The following is a 26,048-nucleotide window of genomic DNA, read 5'->3' on the forward strand; positions in this document are numbered from 1 at the left end:
GTGAGGATGAAGTGTATGTGTGTGTGTTCATTCATATTTATACATATATTTCTACATAGAATGTATCTGTCCAATAAATAAGACAGGCCTAACTAGGAGCTCTGAGCTTAAATAAAATATATTCAAGTCCGTTTCAATAATGTGCTTGTGTGGGCTGGAACATTGCTGGGATAATGTAGCAATCACAGACTTGGAAGCCAGACATTTATGAGCATACAGATTTATCAGATGCCTTAGAATTTAAATTAATTCCATTGTCCATTAGAACCTCATCACACAAGGTCAGAGTCTATGACTGTGCAGTATCAGTATCTATTGATACTGCAAACCTCAACTTTGGCTTCACTGCGCTATTAAAATACATGACTTTGGGCCTATGAAAATCTAGAGGTCTACCTGGTGCATTCTAACTATTTACCAGATTTAAGTGATTTCTCAGTAGATTTAATTGCCAGGGGAAAAAGTTTCTTATTTCATCACCTTTCTTATTTAAGATAAAAAAAATTAAGTTTTTTTATATTAGTTTTGCAAAATCCAAGTAATATTTACATTGCATATATTACATTGCGCCATCTTATCATCAAATAAACTGTGTAGTCCTATAGATTTTTACCAAATGAAATCAGATCTTAGAGTACTCAGCATAATTTCTGGACATATTTTGGCTGGTCAAAGCACAAGCAGTTGAATCCTTTGAGCTGGTCTGAAGACGTGTTTGATTCATTTTGTCATTCCTAGGTTACTTTTAATTTTTTAAACATTCATACTTGTGAGCTATCTAAGTGGTGTCTACTTGTGAAAATCAGCATAGAATATCACATAAAGGATGGTTTGTTTCGGGTCAGGGAGGTGGTTCAGCAGCAAAGCATTTGCTTGCACATGTAGAGGCCCTGGATTCAGATTTTTAGTACTGCCCCCCTCCGACACTTCCCCCTACCTTTCCCCTCAAGTCTCCAAAATATAAAAGAATACAGTTGGGGCTGGGCAGATGGTTCAAAGGGCTGCAATGCATACTGTGTTCAGGGCTTGAGCCTCTGTAGCCCATTGGATCTGTCCACCCACAAAAACGTGGGCTGACTCACTTTGAATTTACAATATTTTTTATTTTATTTTATTTTTTGCTTTTTTGGGTCACACCTGGTGATACACAGGGGTGACTCCTGGCTTTGCACTCAGGAATCACTCTTGGCGGTGCTCAGGGCACCATAGGAGATGCTGGGAATCGAACCGCATGTAAGGCAAACGCCCTACCTGCTGCACTATCACTCCAGCCTTGAATTTACAATAATTTTTAAATCAGGAAACACTCATGAAAAACAAAACTCAAAATCTTAATCCGCAATAAACTCATAGTCGTCTTAATATTTTCCCTCAATTGCTGTATGCTCTCTCTAGTCTCAGAAAAAGGTATGAATGTAACTAAAATGTCTGATTGCCTGAAAGAAATGGCCTTAAGGCTAAGCAGATTTAAAGGGATCAGCCTCTTGGGAATTGATGCAACTAGAAATCATTAGTTGCAAATCTTAAAAAAAAAAAAAAAAATTGAAGTCTATATGAAACTTCTGGACTGAGAGAGTTAGTAAAGAGAGAGATCTTCCTAAGCACATAATTTCTATTCATGCTATAGCTGTGTAAAATTGGCCTACCATCTTCTCATGCTATTGGAGCAAAAGATGATGTTCCTCTGTACCTGTTCCCTTAAAATAACTAGCTTTTACCTTTAACTGAGAAAAATACTTTATTGTTCACATTATACAAAACCAACTCAAACCCTTTTATATTAGAATCCTTTTTCATATCCCTACTCTCTCACGGACTGGAGAGATAGCACAGCAGGTAGGGCATTTGCCTTGCCCGTGGCCGACCCGGGTTCAATTCCCAGCATCCCATATAGTCCCCTGAGCACCGCCAGGGGTAATTCCTGAGTGCATGAGTCAGGAGTAACCCCCATGCAATGCCAGGTGTGATCCCCCCCCAAAAAAAATCAGTCTCTTTTTCCCAGGGAGTTGTTTTTCTTTCTGGAAAATATACAGTAAGCTGACAAATTATAGAATTGCAAGGAAATCTCCTGGTCAGAGAGTAGGTGAAAGAAATAAGAGAAAGTTATCTTTTTTTTTTTGTAAATTTTATTGAATCACTGTGAGATAGTTACAAGAGGAAGTTATCTTAATAAGTGGGAGTCATCTTCATGAAGGGACTTTCTTAGTAGAGGGAACTTCTCACCACGGAAGATAGAAAACATCCCTCAATACCTGAATTTGATTCAGATGAGCATAAGGCAGGCTCTGCCTGAAGAGAATAGTGAGCAGGATGAAAGGGTGAGGGATGAGTGCCAGCCACGGAAAAGACAAGCTCTTTCTTCATTGTCATGGCAATGCGACACTCATAATCAACTATGGAAGAGGAATAGTGTATGACAGTGACCAGTGTTGACTTGGAGATCAACTCTTCTAGATCAGCTATCACCAGTAAGGTTTTGCCTGGTTGTATTTTGGATGCTTAACCTCTTACTTACCGTACATCCAGAATTAAAGGAATTTGCTAAAAGGGTTCACAACACAGTGGCTGAATTGAAAGTACTGTAATTTCCAGCGATTCAAAACCTCTTGTTTAGTTTGAGCCTATTTATCTTTTGAGAATTAGGTGACAGATTGATTCAGCTCACCTTCCCATTTTCAAGAAAGAGCTTCCCCTGATACTATAAATAAATCTAGTGGAGTCTATTTTAAGCTTTTTTTTACTATCTATAGAAGTTGAAATTTGCATCATTTTGGCATCAAATTAATTATGTCTGTATTAGAAAAATTATACTATCTTGCTTAATCCTATTTTTCTCGGCCAATACTTAGCAATGTATACAATGTGGTTCTCATGGATCTTCACAGGTATCTACACTCACCAAATAGCCTATATGCCTAAATATGCCCTCAGCAAATGCTTGACATGCAATAGTTATTCACAAAATTTTAGAACCATGATCCTAATTCATTTTCTTCAGCAATGGCAAATACTTCATATAATTAGTTTCTCAGATTACCATGGAAACACTTGTTTTACTCATGGACGCAGAGTGCACATGCTCCTCTTAATATGAAAAACTCATTCAGTTATGTATTAAATGATATTAATTTTTGCATCCAAAAGGTGCTAAGTATTCTAGTCTGACCTGGGCACACAATTTGTAAAGGACTAAACCCATGTTCTTTCTTTTGTTGTTGTTAATGATTTGCTTTGTTTTGTGGCCACACCCAGCAATGTTCAGGGGTTGCTCCTAGATCTGCAATCAGGAATCACTCTTGGGAGTGCTCAGGGAGCATGTGGAATGCCAGGGATTGAATCCAGGTCAGATGTATGCAAGGCATGTGCCTTACCCAGTATAGTACCTCTCTGGTTTCTAAACATGTGTTCTTTCTAATAGAACTTAAGGAGAAAGTGTAATTATTTATATAAGTAGGATGGATAAATAATGCAATTCGAAATTTGAGAACAAGGTTGCAGGAAGCAACAAAAGAAAATCAAAATTCCCACAAAGAGCATCTTCGAATACTGGTTTCACCAAAAGTTTCTTTTCAAATGAATTTCAGCTAAATTGAATTAAAGGGAGTGGAGGAAGGAGACTAGGCATTGGGCAGTAGAGGCAAGAGGTTTTTTCATTTTTTTTTGGCTTTTTGGGTCACACCCGGCATTGCACAGGAGTTACTCCTGGCTCATGCACTCAGGAATTACTCCTGGTGGTTCTCAGAGAACCATATGGGATGCTGGGAATCGACCTGGGTCAGCTGCATGGAAGGCAAATGCCCTATCCTCTGTGCTCTCGTTCCAGCCCCAAGAGAAGAGGTTTTGCATCTCCAGGATAAGCATGCCTTTCCTCCAGGAGGAAAGGCATGGGTGGGTTTGAAGAGTTGAAGACATCTATGATAGGATAGTAAGATAACTAAGCAGGTGTAAGAATAAGAATGCAGCAAGCAAGAATGAGATGCATCATGAAGCGTTGCACCTTTTCAATAAGTTGTACACACACAAGCAGGAAGGATACTTAGGAGCACGTAAATTACCGTGAGCAATGGGGGTCTGGTTTTAGGTGTCGGTGCTGAAGATGAAGAGAGATGATTCTGAAAGCTGCATGCTTCTTACACAAATGAAATCATATATATGAGCATCTAACACATAATTATCACTGCTATGGACATTTGAAAACCCAAACACAACAAATACTGGCACCGAGGCTTAACAAGAGTATGTGTATTATCTAAAGCTATAAAAGTGGCAAAGATGAGGTTCAGAATCTGTCATTGAAGATTTCCCCTTTCTTGGACTTTCTCATATAACACTGTGTTTGCAAGGAAGGAAAAATCCCATTGTTTATGTGTTACTTCTTTAAAAAGTGGAAATGAAGACGGCAGGAGAGAAAATATGGGGGTTACAGTTCTTGGTTTACATGTGACTGACCTAAGTTCAATGCATGGAATCTCATATGGTAGCTGGATCAACCTCAATTACAACTGTGAGCACAGAGCCGGGAGTATCCCTGGGAGCACCCCTGGGTATGAGTCACCTTCCAAAAAAGTAAAAGTGAGAACAATATTCTAAAGAAAGATGAGTTCCTTTCAAAAGAAAATAAAGGAATTCCTTGTGACCAAAGGCATTCTACAGAAGCTTGTGTGTGAAAAGAAATAAAATGTAATGAGTTATAAATTGTTTTTTCCTCTGATCAACACTGGCAATGAATGAGCTGCTGCTTTATTTATTTAATTTTTATTTTCTGTTGGCCTTTCTTTTAATAATGGGAAAGAATAAAATGAAATTATGGCATTTTATCACACTCATGAAACAATAAATAAGGGAGATTTAATTTTAACTTTCCTGCCAGCAGGCATCTTTCAGGATCTATCTGCATACACAAGAGGGAGACAGGATTGATTTTAAAACAGATGAAATTGATGGCCTCCACAAAAATGCATAAAATACGGCTTTCATCTCATTTGGGGTGGAATAAGGAGGGTAAATTAGTGGGAAGCATAAAACAGTATTTGAGAACTAATATCTACTCAAATACGTGTCAGAAAGTCAGGACTGTTCCAGCACAACTTTGACAGAGGGGAAGCAAGAGCTGTAGCACTGTTGTCCCATCGGAGCTCGATTTGCTCCAGCAGGCACCAGTAAGGTCTCCATCCTGAGACTTGTTGTTACTGTTTTCGGCATATTGAATAAGCCATGGGTAACTTGCCAGGCTCTGCCGTGCAGGCGGGATACTCTCGGTAGCTTGCCTGGCTCCCTGAGAGGGGCGGAGGAATCAAACCCAGGTCAGCCACATGCAAGGCAAACGCCCTACCCACTGTGCTATCGCTCCGGTGCTATCTCTGTGCAATCACTTCTGGCAGGGCTCAGTGGACTATAGAGGGTGCCAGGAATCCAAACCCCCATCAGCTGTGTACAAGGCAAACGTCGTACCCACCGTACTAATAGTGGGAGTCACCTTTTCTTATTTTCATAATCTTGTGCCTTAACCTCAATTAATTTATTTTTATTATTATTATTATTATTATTTTTGCTTTTTGGGGCACACCCAGCGATCTCAGGGATTTCTCCTGGCTCTACACTCAGGAATTACTCTTGGCAGTGCTTGGGGGACCATATGGGATGCTGAGGATCGGACCCGGGTGGGCCATGTGCAAGGCAAATGCCCTACCCGCTGTACTACTGCTCCGGCCCCTACCTTTATTAATTTAAATATATATCAGGAAGAACTTACTCAAGATTAAGAGCTCAGTAAATATGCAGTTTTTAGGAGTCTATTAAGAAGTTTAATCATCTGAAAAGCAAAATATGCTTGATTAGTATTATGCCATTTTATTAATTTTATTATTCTATAGCATTGTGAGCATTTATTTAAAGCACTATGATATGAATAATTGTTTTTATTTGTAGGAGGCCACACCTTCTAGAGTAGTATGGGGGACATCTGAGCATACCTGGAGATGCTTGGGAGGAGAATTGGGGTGGGGGTCAAACCCAAGGCCTCACACTCACAGGACACGCATTACACCACTCGAGTTGCATTCTCAGCCACTACAGACCATACTAAAATGGGTTAATATAACGGAGGACAATTCAGTTCTTATTTGGGATAACTCTTCCTCTGATAATTACCAGTGTTTTATTTGTCAAGTGGGAAAGAAAGACCTGTATTTCACTTATTCCCATATGAATGTGCGAGTTAACATAATTATTTTTTTTCAGATCCACTGGAATCAACTTACAGGAACACATACTATCTCAATCTTACCCGAAGTCTTATTTTTAGTTTCTGTATGTATTGACTGAAGGTCTTGTCTGATTCCAAATTCTTCATATTTTAATTCTGACCCCTAATCTAAATGAGATTAATTATGCACAGAGCAAATGGTGTAAAGGAATGTTTACAACACTGAGGCTAATATTTTTATTTTCAATCTATAGTGGCTGAATAAGAACTTAGGATGGTTGTGAGGTGTGCCAATGTATATGGCTACTTCCATTTAGACAAATGGATAATTATGCTTTTCTGGGAAATAGAATTTATTGTAAATAGCAGGAAATTTTAGATTTATGATTTGTTCTAGCAACAATAATAATTAGATAAGATCTGGTACCAAGAGAGCCTTATATTTTATTGAAAGGGTAGAGAATCAAACCAAATGGAAAGTCTACTATAACTATCACATTCTAGAGATACGATGCCTTCATATGAAACTTTCAAGTCTCCCAGGCTTTTAGGACTGAGGTAGAGCTTTAAAAGATATCATATTTTAAAGTAACTGCCTGAGAAAACTGTATAGGGTATCTATGTCACTATACTACACAATCAGGGTGTGTGTGTGTGTGTGTGTGTGTGTGTATGTGTGTGTTTGCCCTTGCACACCTTTGTCAGTTCTACCTCATATGATGTGAAGTACTGAATTAAACAAAGTAAAACAACCTTATCTTTTCTGTTTGTTTTGTTTAACTGTAAGATTTTTGGCACGTATAAACACATATGACTCACCTTAGGCTATATTGTAGTCATTGGCATCTACCAAACATAAAACCTTTCCAATTTCCTTCAGAGAAAACCATGGAAGTAGTGTCAACTGGAGCCAAGGCACACACATCTTGCTCCAGGAGAAAGATTAGGATACATTTCAGCTTAGACAGCAATGTTTATGATGTTAAGAATATATCAGGCATTATTCCTCCAAAGTCCTAGAGTAGAAGATGGAGAGGCGGTAAGATTTAAAATGAGGAGTTGACTCTCTTCTTCCTTTTCTACCAATGGAATAGGGTCTTCAAAGCACAGCAAGTGATGGAGTAATTTTAAAACTATCAACCATTTCAGAGATGTGTTTGTTGCACATGGGATATATATTCAAGGTTCATCTAAAGAAAATAGAGGCAGGAGAAATTGTAGAAGCCAAACTTTGTATAAATACAGTTTTTAAGCATTCTTGCTTTGGGCTCTTTTTTATACAACTGAGTTTCAGTAAAGGAAAGGACTGAAAAATTCTGCAAAACTGGGAAATTTTGAGAAGTTTTATGGCAGATTTATGAAGGACCAGGTCCCAAATGTCTAGTGAGTGATGGAGGACTCGGTGTTTAAACAAGACATAAAAATCTTATCCTGTTGCGTCTTTTATAGGTCAAGTTGCTAATTTACAGGCTCTGATTGACCACCTAATACTTTTAAAAGGCCAGGTTATATTCCTGACTTTTGCACAAAAGAAAATGTAACATGGAAAATCACTTAGGTGGGAAAAGTCTGATTAAAGACTGGATTAGTCAGATTATTATATGTATTTCTAAAAATCCAGCCACTATTCTATAATGAATATGAATTGTACCTATATCAGAGTTCGAAATAATTGAGGATAATTGGATCATTGTGTGAATTATAGTGGAAGCTATCAAATTCTTATATTTCCATTTTAAAATCAATCTGCACTGTTATAATGATCTATCTTGTATATAAAATCTATTTTTAAGAACTCCTCTTTTAAGGAGCTGTTAATTTTGTCTTCTTTCCTTCAGTGTTGGACACCATAACAATTAGAGCTACAGAATTTCCCCTCAAAGTGCCTTTATAAATCATTTTGTACAGTTCCACCTTTGTGTTGAGAGAGCTCGTCACATGATACTCATTCATGGATTATTTCTCCTTTTTCAAGTTGCAAACTGTTGCTCTATGGAAGTAATTTTGGAAAATTAACAGCATTAATAGGCAGAATAATGGGAAAAACACAAAATTTAAGCTATCTACCACCTTTGACTTTCCCTCTTCTCATTCACCCCATGTCCACCACCTTCATATAATTACATAAAAATTTCCCAAGGAAGAAAAAATTAATTTTTCTTGAAAAAGTTTGTAGATTCCATTTTGGTTCTCATCTTTGTATTCTTAGAAAATCTCTGCATATTTCAGAAGTCAGAATGTATGAATGCCAGCAATATTTTAAAGTAGTTTGCAGTATCAAGGATCAGATATTATATATAATGTCTTTGATTAACTAGAGTTCTGATATTTCTCAAGGGTATATGAAAATTAAGTGACTATGCTAAAATACACCTTACATAATTTATTTTCATTTATTCACTTAGTACTTTTAAACAATAGTTACTTTGTTAGATACTCTTCTAAAACCAGAAGAGGTAAAGGAATCAACTCATCATATGCTATCATTCCTAACAAGAACAAACCAAGGAATAATATCAACAGGAACTCATAGGGAAATATTAGACTAGACCTCATGATAATTATAGTTATATCAGATCATTAGAAATGTGCTTGTCTGTTAGTTGCTTGCCTTTTAGGATTCAGAAATAGAAATGAGTCCTTACTGTTATAACATCTTGAGTTAATATAAAATAGTCTACAATAAAGTAATAAAACTAATAAAATCTAACTTAGGGTTAATGTTCTGAATAATAGTAATAATTTAAGAAATAAGTCAGATTTTGATAAGGCCTAAAATTTTAGATTTTCAGTTTTTTAGCTTAGCAAGACAATTTGATTTTAAATCTATTCTCCAGGAACACAATTACTGAAATCCAAACATCACTTTGAAATTCATTTCCTTACATCTCAGAGATGCTTTGTTTCTCTGATAGAGACATGTCTCATCATTTCAACTTCCCTTGAAATTAATTCACAATAAAGGATTAAACATTACATCTTTCAATTGTCTACAGAGTTTTTGAGCAGAAAGGAAAATATTTAAGCTAAATGCTACCTACATATTCCTAAGATCTGTGACCTCTCCAGAAAATGTTATGTTTGTATAAAGTAGTTGGAGATTTTTAGGGTGACCTCTAATCGCCTTTACCGGTGTTCCCAGTCAGGCCAGGCATATATATATATATATATATATATATATATATATATATATATATATATATATAACCCAGAGTCTAAGGTCACAAAGTTCCTCATTACCTGGGTTCCGTGGGGCTTCACTTGTGCATGAGGCTTGGCCTGAGTATGTGGAAAGTGGCCTGGAAAAGTGGCCTGGAGTGTGGTGGCAGTTGGATTTTGGAGGTCGGCTGCCAGGGCTGGGTCCCTTGGGGCAGGGAGAGCTCTCACCTGCTCCCCTCTGGAGTGCTCCAAGTGAAAGCCTGGTGTGAAGTCGGTGGTGTTGTTATGGGGGCCTCATTTTATGCTCCCTTCTGGGAGAAGCAGCCGCAAGTTCTGGATGGTGGCCAATACGATTATCTGGTGCCAGCCATCAGGCTACACTAACACATGACAGGGACAAATGGAGACGTTATTGGCAACTGCTCAAGTAAATCGATGAACAATGGGGATGACAGTGATACAGTGATACAGTTGTGCAATTGCTTTAGAAGTGAATGAGGGGCTGGAGCGATAGCACAGTGAGGAGGGCATTTGCCTTGCACACGGCTGACCTGGGTTTGATTCCCAGTAACCAACATGGTCCCTCAAACACTGCCAGGAGTAATTCCTGAGTGCAAAGTCAGGAGTAACCCCTGAGTATTGCCAGTGTGACCCAAAAAGCAAAAAAAAAAAAAAAAAGAAAGAAAAAAGTGAATAGGTGTGAGTAGCTCACCACGGAGCATGTGTGTATTGGTTTTCATTTGTCATACATAGAGTGATATTAAAATCTGCTGGTGTGGAGGTTCATTTCCTGGAACCTTCTTCCACCGTTTAAGGATAAGTATATTCAGACACCATTAAATCAGTTGAAATTTCCATCTTTTTAACATGAGTCTGTCCTGGGAGTGGGTGGATGCTTGGGCTATAGCCAGCGCTGTTGAATGAACATGGAGGGCCATATGGTGCCAGGGATCAAACTGGAGTGGGTTTTATGCAAAGCAAATAATCCCTGTACTAGCTCCCCAGCCACTAATATGGGCATCACATTTTAAAGCATAAAGCCCTCCAAGTGATCTACCATGCATACTACTCTTTAATAAAATAACCAGAGAGTGCACATCCACATCAAAATAAAATGAAGAGTCAAAAGCCATTTAAGCTAGCCTTAAATATATCTAATTCAAAGGATGTTTTTTGAACACTGACTTAGAAATCTCAGTTTTCATCACTTTCCCTTAATGCATCATGTGCTGAGCTTGATGTGAGCTTAACAAGGCGAGCTCTCCTAATGGATTACAATGAGGAAGCTGTCAACACCCATCTTCTTCTTTGGCTCAAAATTGTGGTTCTCAGTCTTGAACCTGCATCAGAATCACCTGGAAGACCGCTTACAATGTAGACTCCTAGGCCCTGCTTCAACTTTCTGGTTCAATAGGTTCAAGAAATTGCATGTCTAGCAGAGTTCCTGTCCTAAATAAATCATGGAAAAAACATTCATTGCAGGTGTAATGTTTAGACCAAACTTCTGAGATGTGGTATGACAGGTAATTATAATCCTTGACTCCAGGTAAGCACAATGATTGTATCTTTTGTTTTGGTGGCTCAATCAAATAACTCCTAGCAACTCATGCCAGTAAGTACGAAATGGTTTTCATACAAATACTAGCAATGGGATCCATTATAGGTGTTTTAGTTACTAAATATAGCAAAGGAATGCATTTACTACTTTTACCCCCATGTGCCCATTCTCTCTTTCTTTGCCTTCTTCACATGACTCACACTTCAGGGGTGAATGTTTGGGGATGTATGTCTTTGGAATGTTAGAGAATGTTAGATTACTCATTAATTTCTGTAAGGGTGTGATGATAGTTGCTTAGATGGAACACTGGACAACAGTCCAGGTGGTAAAAACATAGCTAACGCCCACTGCAACTGTGGGGAAAGGAATAGAAGGCCTTTGCAGGTGGTGTGGGGGTGGGGGTTGGGAAAAGGGAGGTGGGATGGTTCAGTGCACACAACTCACTCTCTTGCCTCCTCTGTCCTTTGAAACTGCCCCTCTGAAGGCTCTTGTCAAATTCTCCTGTTGAAAAATCTGAACATGTAGAGTCTCTATACAAGTTCTCTGGATTTCATAGCTTCTCTTTATATACTTTTGTTCTTTCCTTTTTTATAAAACAGAAACACCAGAGCATCTCTTTACACTTAAATGTCAAGGCAAATACACTAGGCATTTAAATATAGCAAATATAATTGCATTCCCGTCTAATCTGATGAGGCTAGGGCCCTGTTTAGATAACATCAAAGTCATCGCACTTATCAAAGTTGTATGTCATGAATAAATGCTAGTGACCCTGATACAAATAACAATGATAATAAGGATGATGACTAACCTTTGTTGAACATTTACTAGGAACCAACACTGCACTGAAAGATGGATAATGCATTTTTATTAATGATCAAAACAAGCCTATCAGAAAAGGTAATCTATATTGGTGAACTAGGAATATAAGAAAGTTGAGTTTCATAAAGAGTTAGGTAATTTCCTCAATGTCATCTAATGAATAAAGGGTGAAACTGTGATCTCCATCAAGGTACTTTTATTATAGAGTCCATCATCATAATGACTGTCTGAGCTGTTCTATTTTGTGCTACTTTTTCGTTACATTGTCATTCAACTTTATAAATGTCACAATTACAAGACATTTACAGGGTCCTTAACAGAACTACAACATCTAAAATGTAAGAACATGTTCCATCTTAAAAAATGAAGAATTGGAAATTTAAGGTAACTTTATTTATGCCCTAAATAACCTTAATGCCCTGCTTATCATAGAGCTTGCGCTTAACACAATGCAAAAGCCCATGGCTACAGGAAGTGTTGTAAAATTTTCCTTCACCCACTGTTAAGGTGCTAAGTTACAAAGCAATGGCATTTCTTTCTCAAAAAGAAGTGATTTTTTTTGGTATTTTTGGATATGTTTTGTCTTTGTATTGAAGGCCACACCCAGCAATACTCAGGGCTTATTCCTAGCTCTGTACTCAGGGATTACTCCTGGAAGGGCTGGGAATCATATGTGATGCCAGGATTAGACCCAGATTGGCTGTGTGAAAGGCAAGTGCCCTACTCACTGTACATCTCTCTAGCCCCAAGAAGTGACTTCCTTTCCTATTTAATAACGGGTAAATGGTTAAGTGGAAAGAACTATTCAAATATCATCATTAGGTATCACCATTACATTCTTGGATTTCATAAGTCTGATAACAGTGTTACATTCATTTTATGATAAATTTGATATCACCCTGACTGTCATGTCTCATAGGCATTTTTTAGCAGAAACTTCATCATAGTTATTGAAAATACATGTATAAGCTATAATCTTTCCTATATTAGCTGTTGGCCAGTGTTTCATTGGAGTGATTAATATCAGACTCATAAATATGAATTAATAAGCTAATTCTCTGACATCCCAAGAAACAACTTCGCACTAAGTTAATGCAGCTTTGCAAATGAAATAAGCACATTCAACCGGCACTGACTCCAAGAATGTGTATCTATCCAAACAGTTCTCTGCGCAGTGGTAATTCTTCTAATCCCTATAATTTATTCATCTCAGGATACACTCCAAAGCATTGTTTGCATGTGTTATCCACTAGCTTTAAAAACAGTATTCATTATGGGGAGGGAACAGATGCAATTCGTCAGAAAGGTAGTTGCAGTGATCTTTGTGCCGAGAAACATTGTTTGGCAAACACTTATAACCTATTGAGTAAAGTGAAAGCGGAGTTGTGAAGATCCAAGACTTGCATCCCTTACTTCCAAGAGCCTCCTGAGAGCCACCCTACAGTCACTGTAACAATTCCAAATCTCATTCTAGATTCCTGTGTGTCCTCAAATTGGAAAGAAACCTGTAATTGCCCAGGGGTATTTCCAAACACCCTTAAATTTGCTATTTTAAGCCACAGACACCAAATGGACACAAAGGTAATGACCTTGATTTTCATCCACTTATCAAAGTGGTTTTTTAAAGTGATGAATGTTTCTTTCATTCTTGGCACAAACCATCACAAACAACTTAGAAAACTGGGGGAAGGAAGATTCCTTAAATGAAAGTGTGAAACCATTAAAAGGATCTGACTCAATTTTCAAAGATATTACAGACCATCGAGTGACCTCAGAAATGCTAACACCAGATTTTATGTTACAGGTCATTCAAACAGTGAGTGCCATGGACAAAGACGATCCCAAAAATGGACACTATTTCTTATACAGTCTTCTTCCAGAAATGGTCAACAATCCAAACTTCACCATCAAGAAAAATGAAGGTAAATATGTTAGCCTGGTAAAACAGGACAACCTATGTTTGAGAAAATAAGATGTGACTTAATAATGTCTGAAAATGATCATTTTTTTTCACCCATAAACAGCTGAAATACAGCCTATCAGCCCAATGGCATGGTAATTACATCACTCTTTCTTTTCAATATTGAAACAATAGATAAGACTGTTAATGTGAAAATTAATTTCATCTCAGGGAATACTTTCAATCACCTTGCTTCAAATACGGAGAGTAAGATTTAACCCCTGTGAAAGTTCTAAGAATCTTGATATCGTGAGATATCTATTGAGGAGGAGCTGGCTTATACTTTGAAGTTGTTAAGTTTTAATTGAATGTTTACCAAGTCTTTAGGGAAAGCCTATTCTAATTTTGTCTGGTTTGTGGGTACACATTAGAGGTATTTGTTTTAAGCTTGTACTAACTTTGACAATAGCAATTAGATCAGAAAATCCTTCTTGAAGGACACTCCTAATCATTATTATTTTGAAACTAATATGAACTGATTTGATTGTTAAGTCTTACACTCAAAGAGAATATTTAATCCATTTTATTATTTCCTGAAAACCAAGCTTGGATTTACCATTTCCCTTAACTATTATCTATTACATATGAAGGTCATAGATCATTAAAAACAAAAAAGGTCTATCTCATCTGTACATTTTTGTTTCCTAAGCTGCTTTCTATTTAACAAGGATTTTTAACTGTTTGTTTTGGCTCAGATGTATTTAAGTCTTGGTTTCAGCTGTTTTACAATGATTAGCAAAACAAATTTATTGTCTTAGGCTTTCTTCACACTTTAATATAGGCATTTGTTTAGATTTCTAAATGGTCTCTATAAAAGCAATACTCAGAAGAGTAAGATTTAATTCATATCATTTGGATTATTTGCTAGCTCTGTTGCAAGGAGGTAGTGAATTTTCATAGGATTTCTGTTAATAAATAAAATATTTAATCTATATTATTAATTATAAGATGGACTACGTTCTAACACTTTTGCAGGATGCTAAGGTGGATACATCAGAGAAAAGAAAATTTGAAAGGTGCTCTGTAGATATTACTCATTTAGATTACTTCCACTAACATAAAGACACAATCCTATTTCTTTTCAGGAATGGATTACTTGTTAGTCTCCCCTGATTTGAAAATTTAATCAACGCACATTGCCTTTTCCTTTTGGTTGACACTGCCAACATTTCTTTCTTTAAGGAGAGACTATGTCTCTGTCTTGAACAAAAGTCTCAGAAAGCCCAAACTGAGCTGAAAAGGTGCCTAACTGTGGTACACACTTACTTTGACTGTAAGATAATAAATTTATTTTTTTTCTGTACGAGATTATTATCCTTCAGTTAAATATTCTGTGAAGAAAAGTTGTTTTCATTTCAAAGGTTCAAAACTACTCAATAGTATCCATGCATCCTTTAAATTTTAATTATACTACCAGAGACAATGGCAATGAAAGTCATCACAGAGACTTGTGTTTGGAGAATGAGAGGTACAATAATAGTGCAGAGAAAGTATAGTTTGGTACTATCTTTATTATGCACAAAGCCTTTTACCTAGGAGATGTTAGTAGTACAATGGACAGATTTCATACGTTTTATCTAATTTAGAAAATTTAGGGAATTAGAAGAAAGTACAAGATTGTATATTAGGAAATCTCATTATGCACATCATATTTTAATAAGCATTGTACTTGAGTACTTAAAAGCATATGAATAATCTGTTTTATTCTGAAACTTGGAAACAGAAATTACAGTTTTGACTTACTGCACAAGGGTATGTGTATGCATGTGTGTTGGGGAGAAGGTATAAAATAAGTAAAATCAATGAGAAGTAAAAGGTGCTTGGCATTGAAAAGTGATTTGGAAAATAAAGAGCACTCTCTGTGCTATAATTATTTCTTTTAAATTATGTGTTTATATTCAGAGTTACCATAATTTTTCCCTTAAAACTGGGGTTTTTTTAAGCATAGGAGTCTGCTATTTATATTCATGCCTGTAAAAGTTATAAACCAGGACTGTCTTATGGAAACTAGGACATATGTACACTGTGACTTTGGATTTAGTATCCAAATATTCAACATCTCCATAGAATAAATCATCAAGCAGTGGGTCTTTGAGTTGGCATGCCAAGTTTATACTTTATCTCCCTGTTTTCTAGATCATATATTCATGACTTTTTTCCAGACTTTTCCTTTTAGCATGAGAATAGTTGCTGTGAAAACAAATGGCATCAAAAAATGAGTTGTATAAAAACAAAGTGATGGTAAAAAGTCAGATTTAAAATATGAAAAATAAATTGTGAGTCTATTACCCATCCCTTCTTTATCATTAAACAAACACACAAAAAAAACAAAAAGGGTTATCCAGAAATCACTCAATTAAAGCATCTGCCTGAAAAATGGAAGGCCTTAAGTTCAAACCATCATATAGTTTGAAATCCCCAACAAGGCTAGGCAGGAAACCTAACATGAATGTTACTGAATAGAAAACCAATTCATTAATTCTATATTCTGTGTCTTAAAACTGTAGCATAGTTTAGGTTTGAAATATGAAGCATAGTCAAGTGGGTTAATCCTATTTGGAATTGTTTTATTTCTTAACATAGGTATTTTAAATCGTCAGTCACTGGTTTCTTCTCTGAGAGCTTCCAGAATTACAAATTCCAGCTCAGCAGAAGAAGCTTAAGATTTTGAGATAGCCAAGATATTCAAACTTGTAATTGATGGGTAGATGAGCTCCTATTTAATTAGCTCATTAAAGGAGCTGGTTTTCAGTATTTGGGGTTTTCTAAGGAACTTGCAATGTGTCTTTCAATTTGAAATTACTGTGATAGTTCTCCTCTCCTTTAGATTGGTCCTCCTGCAATTTTCAACTGACTAATTCATAATCAAAGACAAAATGAGATAGAAATTAGCTGTCTCTTGTCTGTTGCACAGTTGAGTGATTTCACAAATAATTCTCTTTCTGAATATATCAGTATCATATTTCTGCTGGAATAAGAAAACGACCTTCAGTACAGATAAAGGTAGCAGGAAAGGTGCAAAATCTGCTGAGTCTTTATGTCATATGTAAACACCAAACAATTCACAGTATCTTGAATTTCCTTAAATTACATGGCCCAGACACAGGTTCCTCCATCTACCAGTTCAGTGGATTTAAAAAATAAAAGGATATTTTGCTGACCACATTTCAGGCTTCCAGACTAACCATGAAAATGGAAGATAACCAACAATTAAATATAACAAGACAGGGAATTTAAATGTACCTTTCACAAATACAGAAATATGCTGCTTTCACAAATTTTTACTTGTAAAAACCTGTATGTTTTAGGCAAAATTCACTGAATCCAAAATAACCACTAAATAGTCTGGTGAAATTAGAATACACTCATGTTTTTTTTTTCCTTAAGAATTTTATTTTATTGGATCACCATGTGGAAAATTACAATGCTTTCAGGCTTAAGTCTCAGTTATACAATGCTGAAACAACCATACCTTCACCAGTGCCCATATCCCACCACCAAACAAAAAAAAAAATCAGAGTACACCTTCCATCCTGCGCCACACCCCCCACCACCACCACCTTGTAACTGATAAATTTCACTTTACTTTCTATTTACTTTGGTTACATTCAATATTTCAACACAAACCTCACTATTATTGTTAGGAGTACCCCGCTAGAGTCAGACCTGTTGTGAAGAGATATGAGGTCGCGCGGTTTTGGATTTCTATACTTTAGCAACTAAGTCCAGGGAGATTTCTTCCAGATATTGGATCATTGCAAGCTTGTAAACCCCATCTGTGCTCGTCATAATATGGCGGTCACCATGCCCTTCACCCCCGGCAAGGGAGATGCAATAGAGAACTACCTTTCCCCTCCTGAGTGGACATGGAGCCGCGGCTTAGTTCTCAGTCTGGAGACATTCTGTGAGGAGCTGCCCATGCCAAAAAATTTAGCTGGCATCTGGAGTCACGCTTGTGCAGCTGCGGAGAGGCAGCACACACGTGTGGCCCCCGGAATCACATCTTGGTTGCAGGCGGGGCCAGTGCCACCTCTACACTCATGTTTTATCGGTGAATATTTGAATCCTGTGCATGGGCAAATTAGCCCTATATAGCTTTTCTCTCTACATATGAACTGTCTGAAAGAAAAGGTTTAGAGTGAACTTCTTTTGATGACAGAATGATAAGGTTTAAGACAAGACAGCAGGTGAACTTGAGAATGTGATGTAACTTATTTTTCAACTTGAGACTTTCTACTTGACCAAAATCATATGTACTACTAAGAGATTCATCCTAGAGGAATAATTGTTAAAATTATTTGGATAATACAGAAGATGGCTAGAGCTTTGAGCAAGTGCTTTGGGTTATGTCAATATCCATAATGTAGCTACCTGGTTTTGTAGCTACACTTCTTGCTTTGTTTTGTGGGATTTCCATCCAAACTTACTGACCAAATTCAGTTATGTTGCTTATCCTCAAGAAGCACCCTTTATAAGAATACTGACTACAGACAAGTTATTTGAAATCTCGCTTTCCTAATCTATAATGACATGATGAAATTTCCTCTCTGCCCCATAAATATGCTGTGCTAGATGCATGAACTTCATTGCCTGGACAGCTCTATATCTGGCAGATAGGAAAATACTCATTAATATGTGGGATGAGATCCCATTTATACTAATTAATTCCTAAGTTCTTGTACTGTGTAGCATTTCTTCTGGTTTATGATTATTTAACTTGGGTCTTTGAAGTGTTCACTCTGTTTTAGGTTTTGGGATTGGTTGTATGGCTCAATGGGCAGAGCAAGTGTTTTCATGTTGGAAACCTGACTTCAATCTCCTGCATTCCAAGGTCTCCCAAAAACACTGGGAGTTAAACCAGAAGCAGAGGCAGACATAGTCTCTGATCATAACTAGCTATGATTCCCCCAAAACCAAAAACTGTTGGGTTTTAAATGTTATACAATAAATCAAAAGTGTACTGATTACAGAAAATCCTTTCATCACTAGGACACATCATAGGAAACAAACTTATTAAGGTATTTAGTATAAAGGGTGTTAAAGTAGAAAAGAAAAGGGGTAAAAAGAGGAAAGGAATACAATGAAGAGAAGGGGGTAGAATAGAACGTTGGGATGAGTAAAATATATATGAATCATGGAAATGGCTATATTCCTGAATCTGCTTTTAGATATGGAGAAAAATCTTTCTCCTTTGCCAAAATAAAACTCAGTTTTCTTCACACAACAACCCCAGCTTCCAACTTCCTAGTATTATTTTTCCATTCTAGTATAGCAAGTTGTTCAAATTACCCACATCTCTAAGCACACATACTCTGTGGGAATCATTCTGCATAAGTCAGAATATTAAAGATATCCTTTCTCTCTCTGCTCTTCAGAATAATGTCAACTTACTCAGCGACTTCAGGTACATAAGTGAAATTTGCTGCCTTATAGTGAAAGTGGATTTTTATGAGCCTAGACAAAGCAAACTCTTTCTTCTCTATTCTCTATCTTTTACCTAGTTGAATACTCATCCCTGCCTCTCCTGTGTTCAGGATGTAGGTGGAAAGGCAGAGAGATCCTCTTTCCTCTGTTTAAAGCCAGCTATGACCCATCTGACCCATAGTGGACCTGATGGTCTTTGATATACCAAAAATATGGGTCTCTGATAATTGAACTGCCTGTTTTCTCGCAACTCAGGGCTTGCTTAAAATCTCCCATTAAGATGAGATTGGTATTGATGTGAGGTAATTTCTATATCAAGACTACTACAGTCAACACTACTGGCACCAAAGTATGATACATAAACCTAAATATTAATCTATTAAAATAGCATGCTGAGATGGGTGAGGAAAAGAATCTGGGGACACTGGTTGCAGGATCCTGATGTTGACACTTGTGGTGAATTCAGAGTTGGAATATTTTGTGCCTGGAACTCTATAATGAATAGCTTTGTAAAGCACAGTGCCTAAATAAAATCTAAAATATCCACCATTAGACAAGGAGCTTTAAAACTAGTGGGAGACTTTTTGAAGCAACCTTTCTTGGGACCAAGGATGTAAGTTCAAATGGTAGAGAGTAGACCTTGCCTGTGTGAGGGCCAATACCATGTTCCCCGTCCAATTCCAGACACCTCACCCCTGCACCACAGTGTGTGGCTCTGGACTTCCAAGCATAGGGACATCTTATCCCCACAATGATAACACCAAATTAAAATACTGAGGCACACACACACACAAACCAGCATCACTTCTCAAATATTCTCTACAAAGCCTTCATTCCTTAGCTACTGTAAACCATTGTAAAAAAACTAAAGCATGCCGATGAGGGTGTGCACTCGCAGGCTCTCCGGGCGGCTCTGTCTCACCGCCTGTGTTCGGTGCTCTGGAACCTCTGTGTATGGGCCGGATCAGGACGGCTGTTGGCCAAGGACAGCTGAAGGAAGAACGAGGACCAAGCTGGTTGCTGATTAGTTACCGTTTATTCAATCTTCCATCTTTCTCATCTCCCACACTCCCAGCTCCATCCTCTCTCTGGATCTACTGCAGCATCTCTGGATTCTCCCCTCCACTAGTCTCTCCCCCTGCTTGTCTCTCCCACCTTGCCCTCTATGCTACACACAGTCAGGTAGCAAAATCAACATAAGAAAGCCCTTCCTGTGGGCAGCCAGGTTCAAAGGGAATACTACCTAAGGGCATTCTAAAGCCCCTCCTGACTCTTAAGGTGTTTTTCTCCTTTCCGTAGTCCAAACACTTATTAACATCTTAATACCAGTTATTTTTGTATGGACATAGCAAGAGATACATTGAGGTTTGCAAGGCAGCTCTCCTGGCAACATCTTGCCACAGACTCAGACTACAGCACTCAGGCCAGATTAATCATTCCTCACCCTAGAAGGGTTCAAACTAGTTATCATTGTTTGGATCATGACATTTGTCCATAATCAAGCTCTTAACTTATAGTTAAGCATTAGGCACGTTGGCCAGGCCCATCTCAATGCCAGTGTAGCACACAACTCACCAGTTGCCCTGGGTCCGTCCCGTCCCTCGTCAGGACCCTGCTTTGGGGGGTACTAGGAAGTAAGGGCAGCTGAGGCTTAGGTCAAGAGAACAGATGCCTAGGAGGAAAATATCATGTAAAGTCAAATGACTCCCAGGTTACAAGAGCATGACATTTGCTAAGTCTTCCTGTGTCCATACAAAAAGGACATGGCTCTAAATTAACTATGCAAAGGACTCAAGGAGAAGAGAAAAACAATATTTACAAGTCAACAGAACACTAAAAAAGAAGTTACAAATAAACACAAAGGAATGGGAGCACTGTGATGGGAGTAACCCAATAAACCTAAACTACCTGAGGCTATGTTATCCTACAGACCATGATTATTGGTTTTACCAAGCAACCACAGAGAAGAGACAACTGAAAATTGTTTGCTTATATGAGATTATATGAGAGCAGTAACATGTATTGTTCCAAAATGGTCACCCTGTCTACTGTGCCCACTTGTTAGACTTTTATTCAGCAACCACACAGAGCACTAAATGTCGGCATGTAGATTGTCAGCTTTTACATGAAGCATGGCATTTTTCTTCAGTGTCAGCTCATGAAAAATAGTGCTCAATTTGCATAAGAGAGGTCCAACTGGGATCCCAAATATGCAGAACAGCATCAGGCAAACATGATCCAAAAGACTTCTGCTTCTATAATTCATAATTTATTGTTTATGCTCCTAGCAATGTTCAGTTGATAAAAAGCCATTTATGTTCCATTTTGTCGTCTAAACTGTAATTAAGGAAGATGTGCAAGCTAAGAAAAGCAGATAACAGATCTGTACTTCCACTTTACGTGTTGCATATGACTATAAGTTTGGTAAGAAAACTAGATCTTTCTCTCAAGTAATTCATATAGCACTCTTGCTACAGTCTTTATATATCTTCTTTGGCTTTTTAATGAAAATATGATAACCTTCAGTAGTTCTCTGGCAAATATTGAAAGTCATAAAATTGCTGTGTAAGACATATCAGGACCTCTACTTAGAATTTTTTTAAGGTTATGTTATTGAATATAACTCAGTTATGAGATTACTGCCTACTAGAGTTTAATTTAGTTACAAGGCATACCCTTCTACATGTCGTTGTAGTTGGCCATATGGTAGTCAAAGTTACAAATTGATTTAGAGTGTCTCTGTAAATTTACTAGACATCATGTTTAGTCTTTTCAAAGCATTCTAATTCTGAAATTTTGTTGTTTGCTTATTTTTGTTCTTGTTTGGGGGCCACACAAATGAGAGATGCTCAGGCATTACTCCTGGCTCTGTAGCAGGACTCCACTGCTGCATGCAAGGCAAGCGCTACCCACTGTAGTATATCTCTAGCTCCTAATTCAGAGATATTTGTAAGAGAAAAATACAGAGCTAAATTTAACTATGCTTCTTTATCTTAGATATTTTTAATGCCTTAGAACATAGGACCTTTCCTTGACAGCTTTGCTTCCTGAGATCTATTCCAAAAGAAACATAAAAAAAAAGTGGACCAATTGAATATCAGCACAAGTGCAGGTAATTACTAAGATATTGTTTTATTTGCCAACTCTTGCTTGGACCACTTCTTTTAGTGCCATCAAGGAGTAATTTTATTTTCTGATTTATCATGTATTTACAAGTATAAAAAAGAAGACATTGGGATTTTGTGGGTGCCAAATAAATGGGATTGTCCTTTGGTAAGAAAAACTAAATAATAAAATAGAATGCGGGTATAAAATGAGCCGTCAGTCTATGCAAATCTTCTTTTCTTAAAAAAACATGTATTGAATGTAGCTGACAACTATTTCCTCTCCTTTCAACACCAAGGTTTGCATTTTGATTAACTTGATCACTTCATAGACACAACATGAGGCACACGTGACATTCTCTCTGTGGATATGACCTGAATAACACACAGTATGTGCTTGTTTTCCTTCTTTCACGAAAATGGATAGAGGAAGCAAAGAAATAATTTTAAAATGCAAAAGAGGAGTCTGCATCGCTTTTTAAATGTTGAGTCAGAAGAAGAGGGACATCTACAGTACCATCTTTCTCACATGTGGCACATTAAAAAGATTAAGAATGGAGTAACACATGTGTCAAGGCAAGAGAACTTGAAAACTGAGCCACAGAACTGGGCTTACCACAATGCGGCACAGAAAGGGGTGGACACTAAAAGGGTGGTGGAGGAAAGGAGACACTGATGGAGGGTGTGGTGTTAGAAAGATGAATGCATGAAACCATATCGTTGACAGTATTATAAATCTGCCTTCAAATAAATTTAAAAGTTGAGTTGGAATGAATGAAAATGAATGATTATGATTATGAAAGACCCAGTGGACTTTAGAACAACACAGACTTCCTAGTTATGAACATTTGTGCTTGAGGAACCAAAGAGATAATACCAGAATTTTGGCACTTGTCTTGCATGTGGTCAACCCCACTTCTACTTTGGCAGCATATAGTCCCCTCAGCACTGCAAAGAGCAGCATCTGAGCTCAGAGCCAGGAGTATCCCCTGAATCCACTCACTGTGAACTGCTCCCTCAAAGTAAAATGAGAAATAAATAAAAAAGAATATTTAGGCTAACTCCCATCTCTTGTGATATATGTTCTTTGAGAACATGCATAAGTAATTGAGTAATACCCAAATATCGGGCTGGAGCGATAGCACAGCGGTTGGGCTTTAGCCTTTCACTAGGCCAACCCGTGTTCGATTCCTCCGCCCCTCTCGTAGAGCCCGGCAAGCTACTGAGAGTATGGAGCCCGCATGGCAGAGCCTGGCAAGCTACCCCTGTGTATTGGATATGCCAAAAACAGTAACAATAAGTCTCTCAATGAGAGATGTTACTGGTGCCCACTCGAACAAATCGATGAGTAACAGGATAACAGCCCATACAGTCCAAAATGGAAACAATATTTACCCTTATATTGCTTTGAATAAGAAAATAGTTGAGATTAAATGTGCTAAATAATTTTTAATATCTTGTCATTTTGAACATTTGATAATTATTCATTTTCTTCCTTTCTTTCCCTCCTTTTGAAGCTTTGAGAACTTCCTGGTTCTCTAACCTCATGCAACAAACACAAAGTTTGATAAGGAACCTAATATAAGGCATCCAGTTGGCCCCTTAAATTACTCTAGCAATCAAAAAATAGCAGTGACTAATAACCATTAGTTTCTGTAGGATTATATTTTCTATCTCTAGGCTTAAATGTGTATGGCTTTCTGGCTTTCTTGATCTTGGTAAATGGGATAATTGGCATTTGATAGGTTGATAACATTTTCAAGTTAGAAGTACCTTAGCACTGTAGCACTGTTGTCCCGTTGTTCATCGATTTGCTCGAGCGGGCACCAGCAACATCTCCATTGTGGGACTTGTTACTGTTTTTGGCATATCGAATACGCCACGTGTAGCTTGCCAGGCTCTGCCGTACGGGCAGGATACTCTTGGTAGCTTACCAGTCTCTCTGAGAGGGGCAGAGGAATCGAACCCGGGTCAGCCGCATACAAGGTAAACGCCCTACCCGCTGTGCTATCACTCCAGTCCAAAGAAAATACACTTTTTTCAAAAGGGGAGAAGCAAACAAGCCCATGTGGTATCCAAGGCACAGTAAACCCAGTCTGGGTAAAACTCACTTATTCATTCTGTCAGCAGACACCACGTTAGCAGGATCCAGAGATACAAAGCTAAATAAATGAGTAAGAAAACCCCCCTGCCTACAGTCTATAAAACTTCCCAATGATACAGAATTTTAAATGTATTGTTAAAAAATCAACAACAGCCTACTATTAAAATTGAAGTACTAATGTGTATCTATTCTTCAAACTTTATTTTCCACCACTATCTTTTCTTCCAATTTCTTATCTTTTATGACACTTGTACATCCTTGGGCTTGAACTATCTATTGTCTTCTCCCTCACTTCTTGAACTTGTTAATTTCCAATCCTCCATTATAACTCAATGTCTGTTGTCTATGAACAGCTCAAGTTGCTATGGTATCTGCTTCCTTTGCTTTCCTCTTCAGGATATTGTGTTACTGCTAAGCAGATGTGAATATAGAACACCTTCTCCACTGTCCTCCAGGTTTTAATTCCAGACCATATCTTTTATTTATTTGAGCAATTCCTATTTACTTAGTCATTTATTCGAGCAATACCTATTTACTTAGTATTTACAGTGTATCAGACACTACCCTGCAAAGTAGGAATAAAACGCTGAAACATAGCTTTAAGTCCTTCATTATAGTATTTTTTGTCATCCTCAGAATTTAGTGTGATACTAATTTGAATTCTCAGAGAAGAAGGCTATAATTTAATATGAATGTCTGTTACATAGTGAAAAACAAGAACAATAAAGTCGCCTCTGATTTGAGAAGGGGTGACCCACACATTCTAACTTCTCTACTAAACAGAAGCTTTCTTTTTTTACCTTCCCCAACTTGTGAAAGTAACTTGTGAAAGACATCAACGAGTTAAGTTATCGTGCCTCTAGTCACTCACCTTTACAACACCTTTAAGCTGATATGGCATATCTAAAGTCATGGGTTGCTAATTCTCCTGTGAGAATTCAGAATGCCATTCTCATTACGCCTGAGCTCAGAAACTAGTACACTGCAACCACACAGTCCAACATCAAAACATGTTGGTGAGATCGTTTCAAATTTATAATGCCCTAAAAACATCATAGTAATCTCTGCCGCAGCCCTGCCTGTGAGCAAGGGCTGATGATTCTCTTTTTCATAGATTAAATAGAACATACTAGCATTTTGATCCAGGTTTCACTGTATAGAATTAATACCTTTTCCAGTTCTTATGCATGCATGGATGGTTTGGCTACCCATCACTTTTAGTCATTTTCAGCATCTAATGTTTTAGGGGTACCCATGGCAACTAGACACTGCTACTATTGTGCTGATTTCTGGATATGACATTATGTTCATCTGTTGCCTATTTGGTTTGTTCCCTAGGTGCCACCAGAATGAATGTATTGTTGCACTTTGTTAGGGGTGATAGTTGTTGCTGTCCTTGGACCTTTCTGGGTTACTCATTGCCTTTGCTTTCATCCCAGTAGATTGTCTACTAGAGTTTCCTCTTATTACACTAGTGTATTATTCTTGGGTTTTTGAAGGTTGTTTATCTTAAGGGAGCCTGTTTGTTTTTAAAGTGATGCTGAAGCAGCTAAACTGAGCACAATCACCCTTCTATGAATCTCAAGCTTTTACTGGCCAAACAGCCATTGCTTTTTCCCTCAAGGTCATACTGTGATTTTCTTTTCCCTGCATCTCACTTTACACTCATACAAAATGAATGGGTTACTGCTGGGAAGCTAAGGGCTGATCTT

General features: G+C 37.6%; 1 protein-coding gene across 6 annotated transcripts in view; it reads left to right on the plus strand.

The window, feature by feature from the left end:
- CDH8 (cadherin 8) overlaps positions 1-26,048 on the plus strand; it is a 429,237-nt gene that overhangs the window by 342,633 nt on the left and 60,556 nt on the right. For all 6 annotated transcript variants that reach the window (XM_055145049.1, XM_055145050.1, XM_055145052.1 and 3 more), the window contains one exon: positions 13,549-13,666. In XM_055145049.1, coding sequence (XP_055001024.1) covers positions 13,549-13,666 — 118 coding nt within the window. The remainder of the gene's footprint in view (positions 1-13,548; positions 13,667-26,048) is intronic.

The sequence above is a fragment of the Sorex araneus genome, chromosome 8 (assembly GCF_027595985.1).
Source record: "Sorex araneus isolate mSorAra2 chromosome 8, mSorAra2.pri, whole genome shotgun sequence".
NCBI lineage: Eukaryota > Metazoa > Chordata > Mammalia > Eulipotyphla > Soricidae > Sorex > Sorex araneus.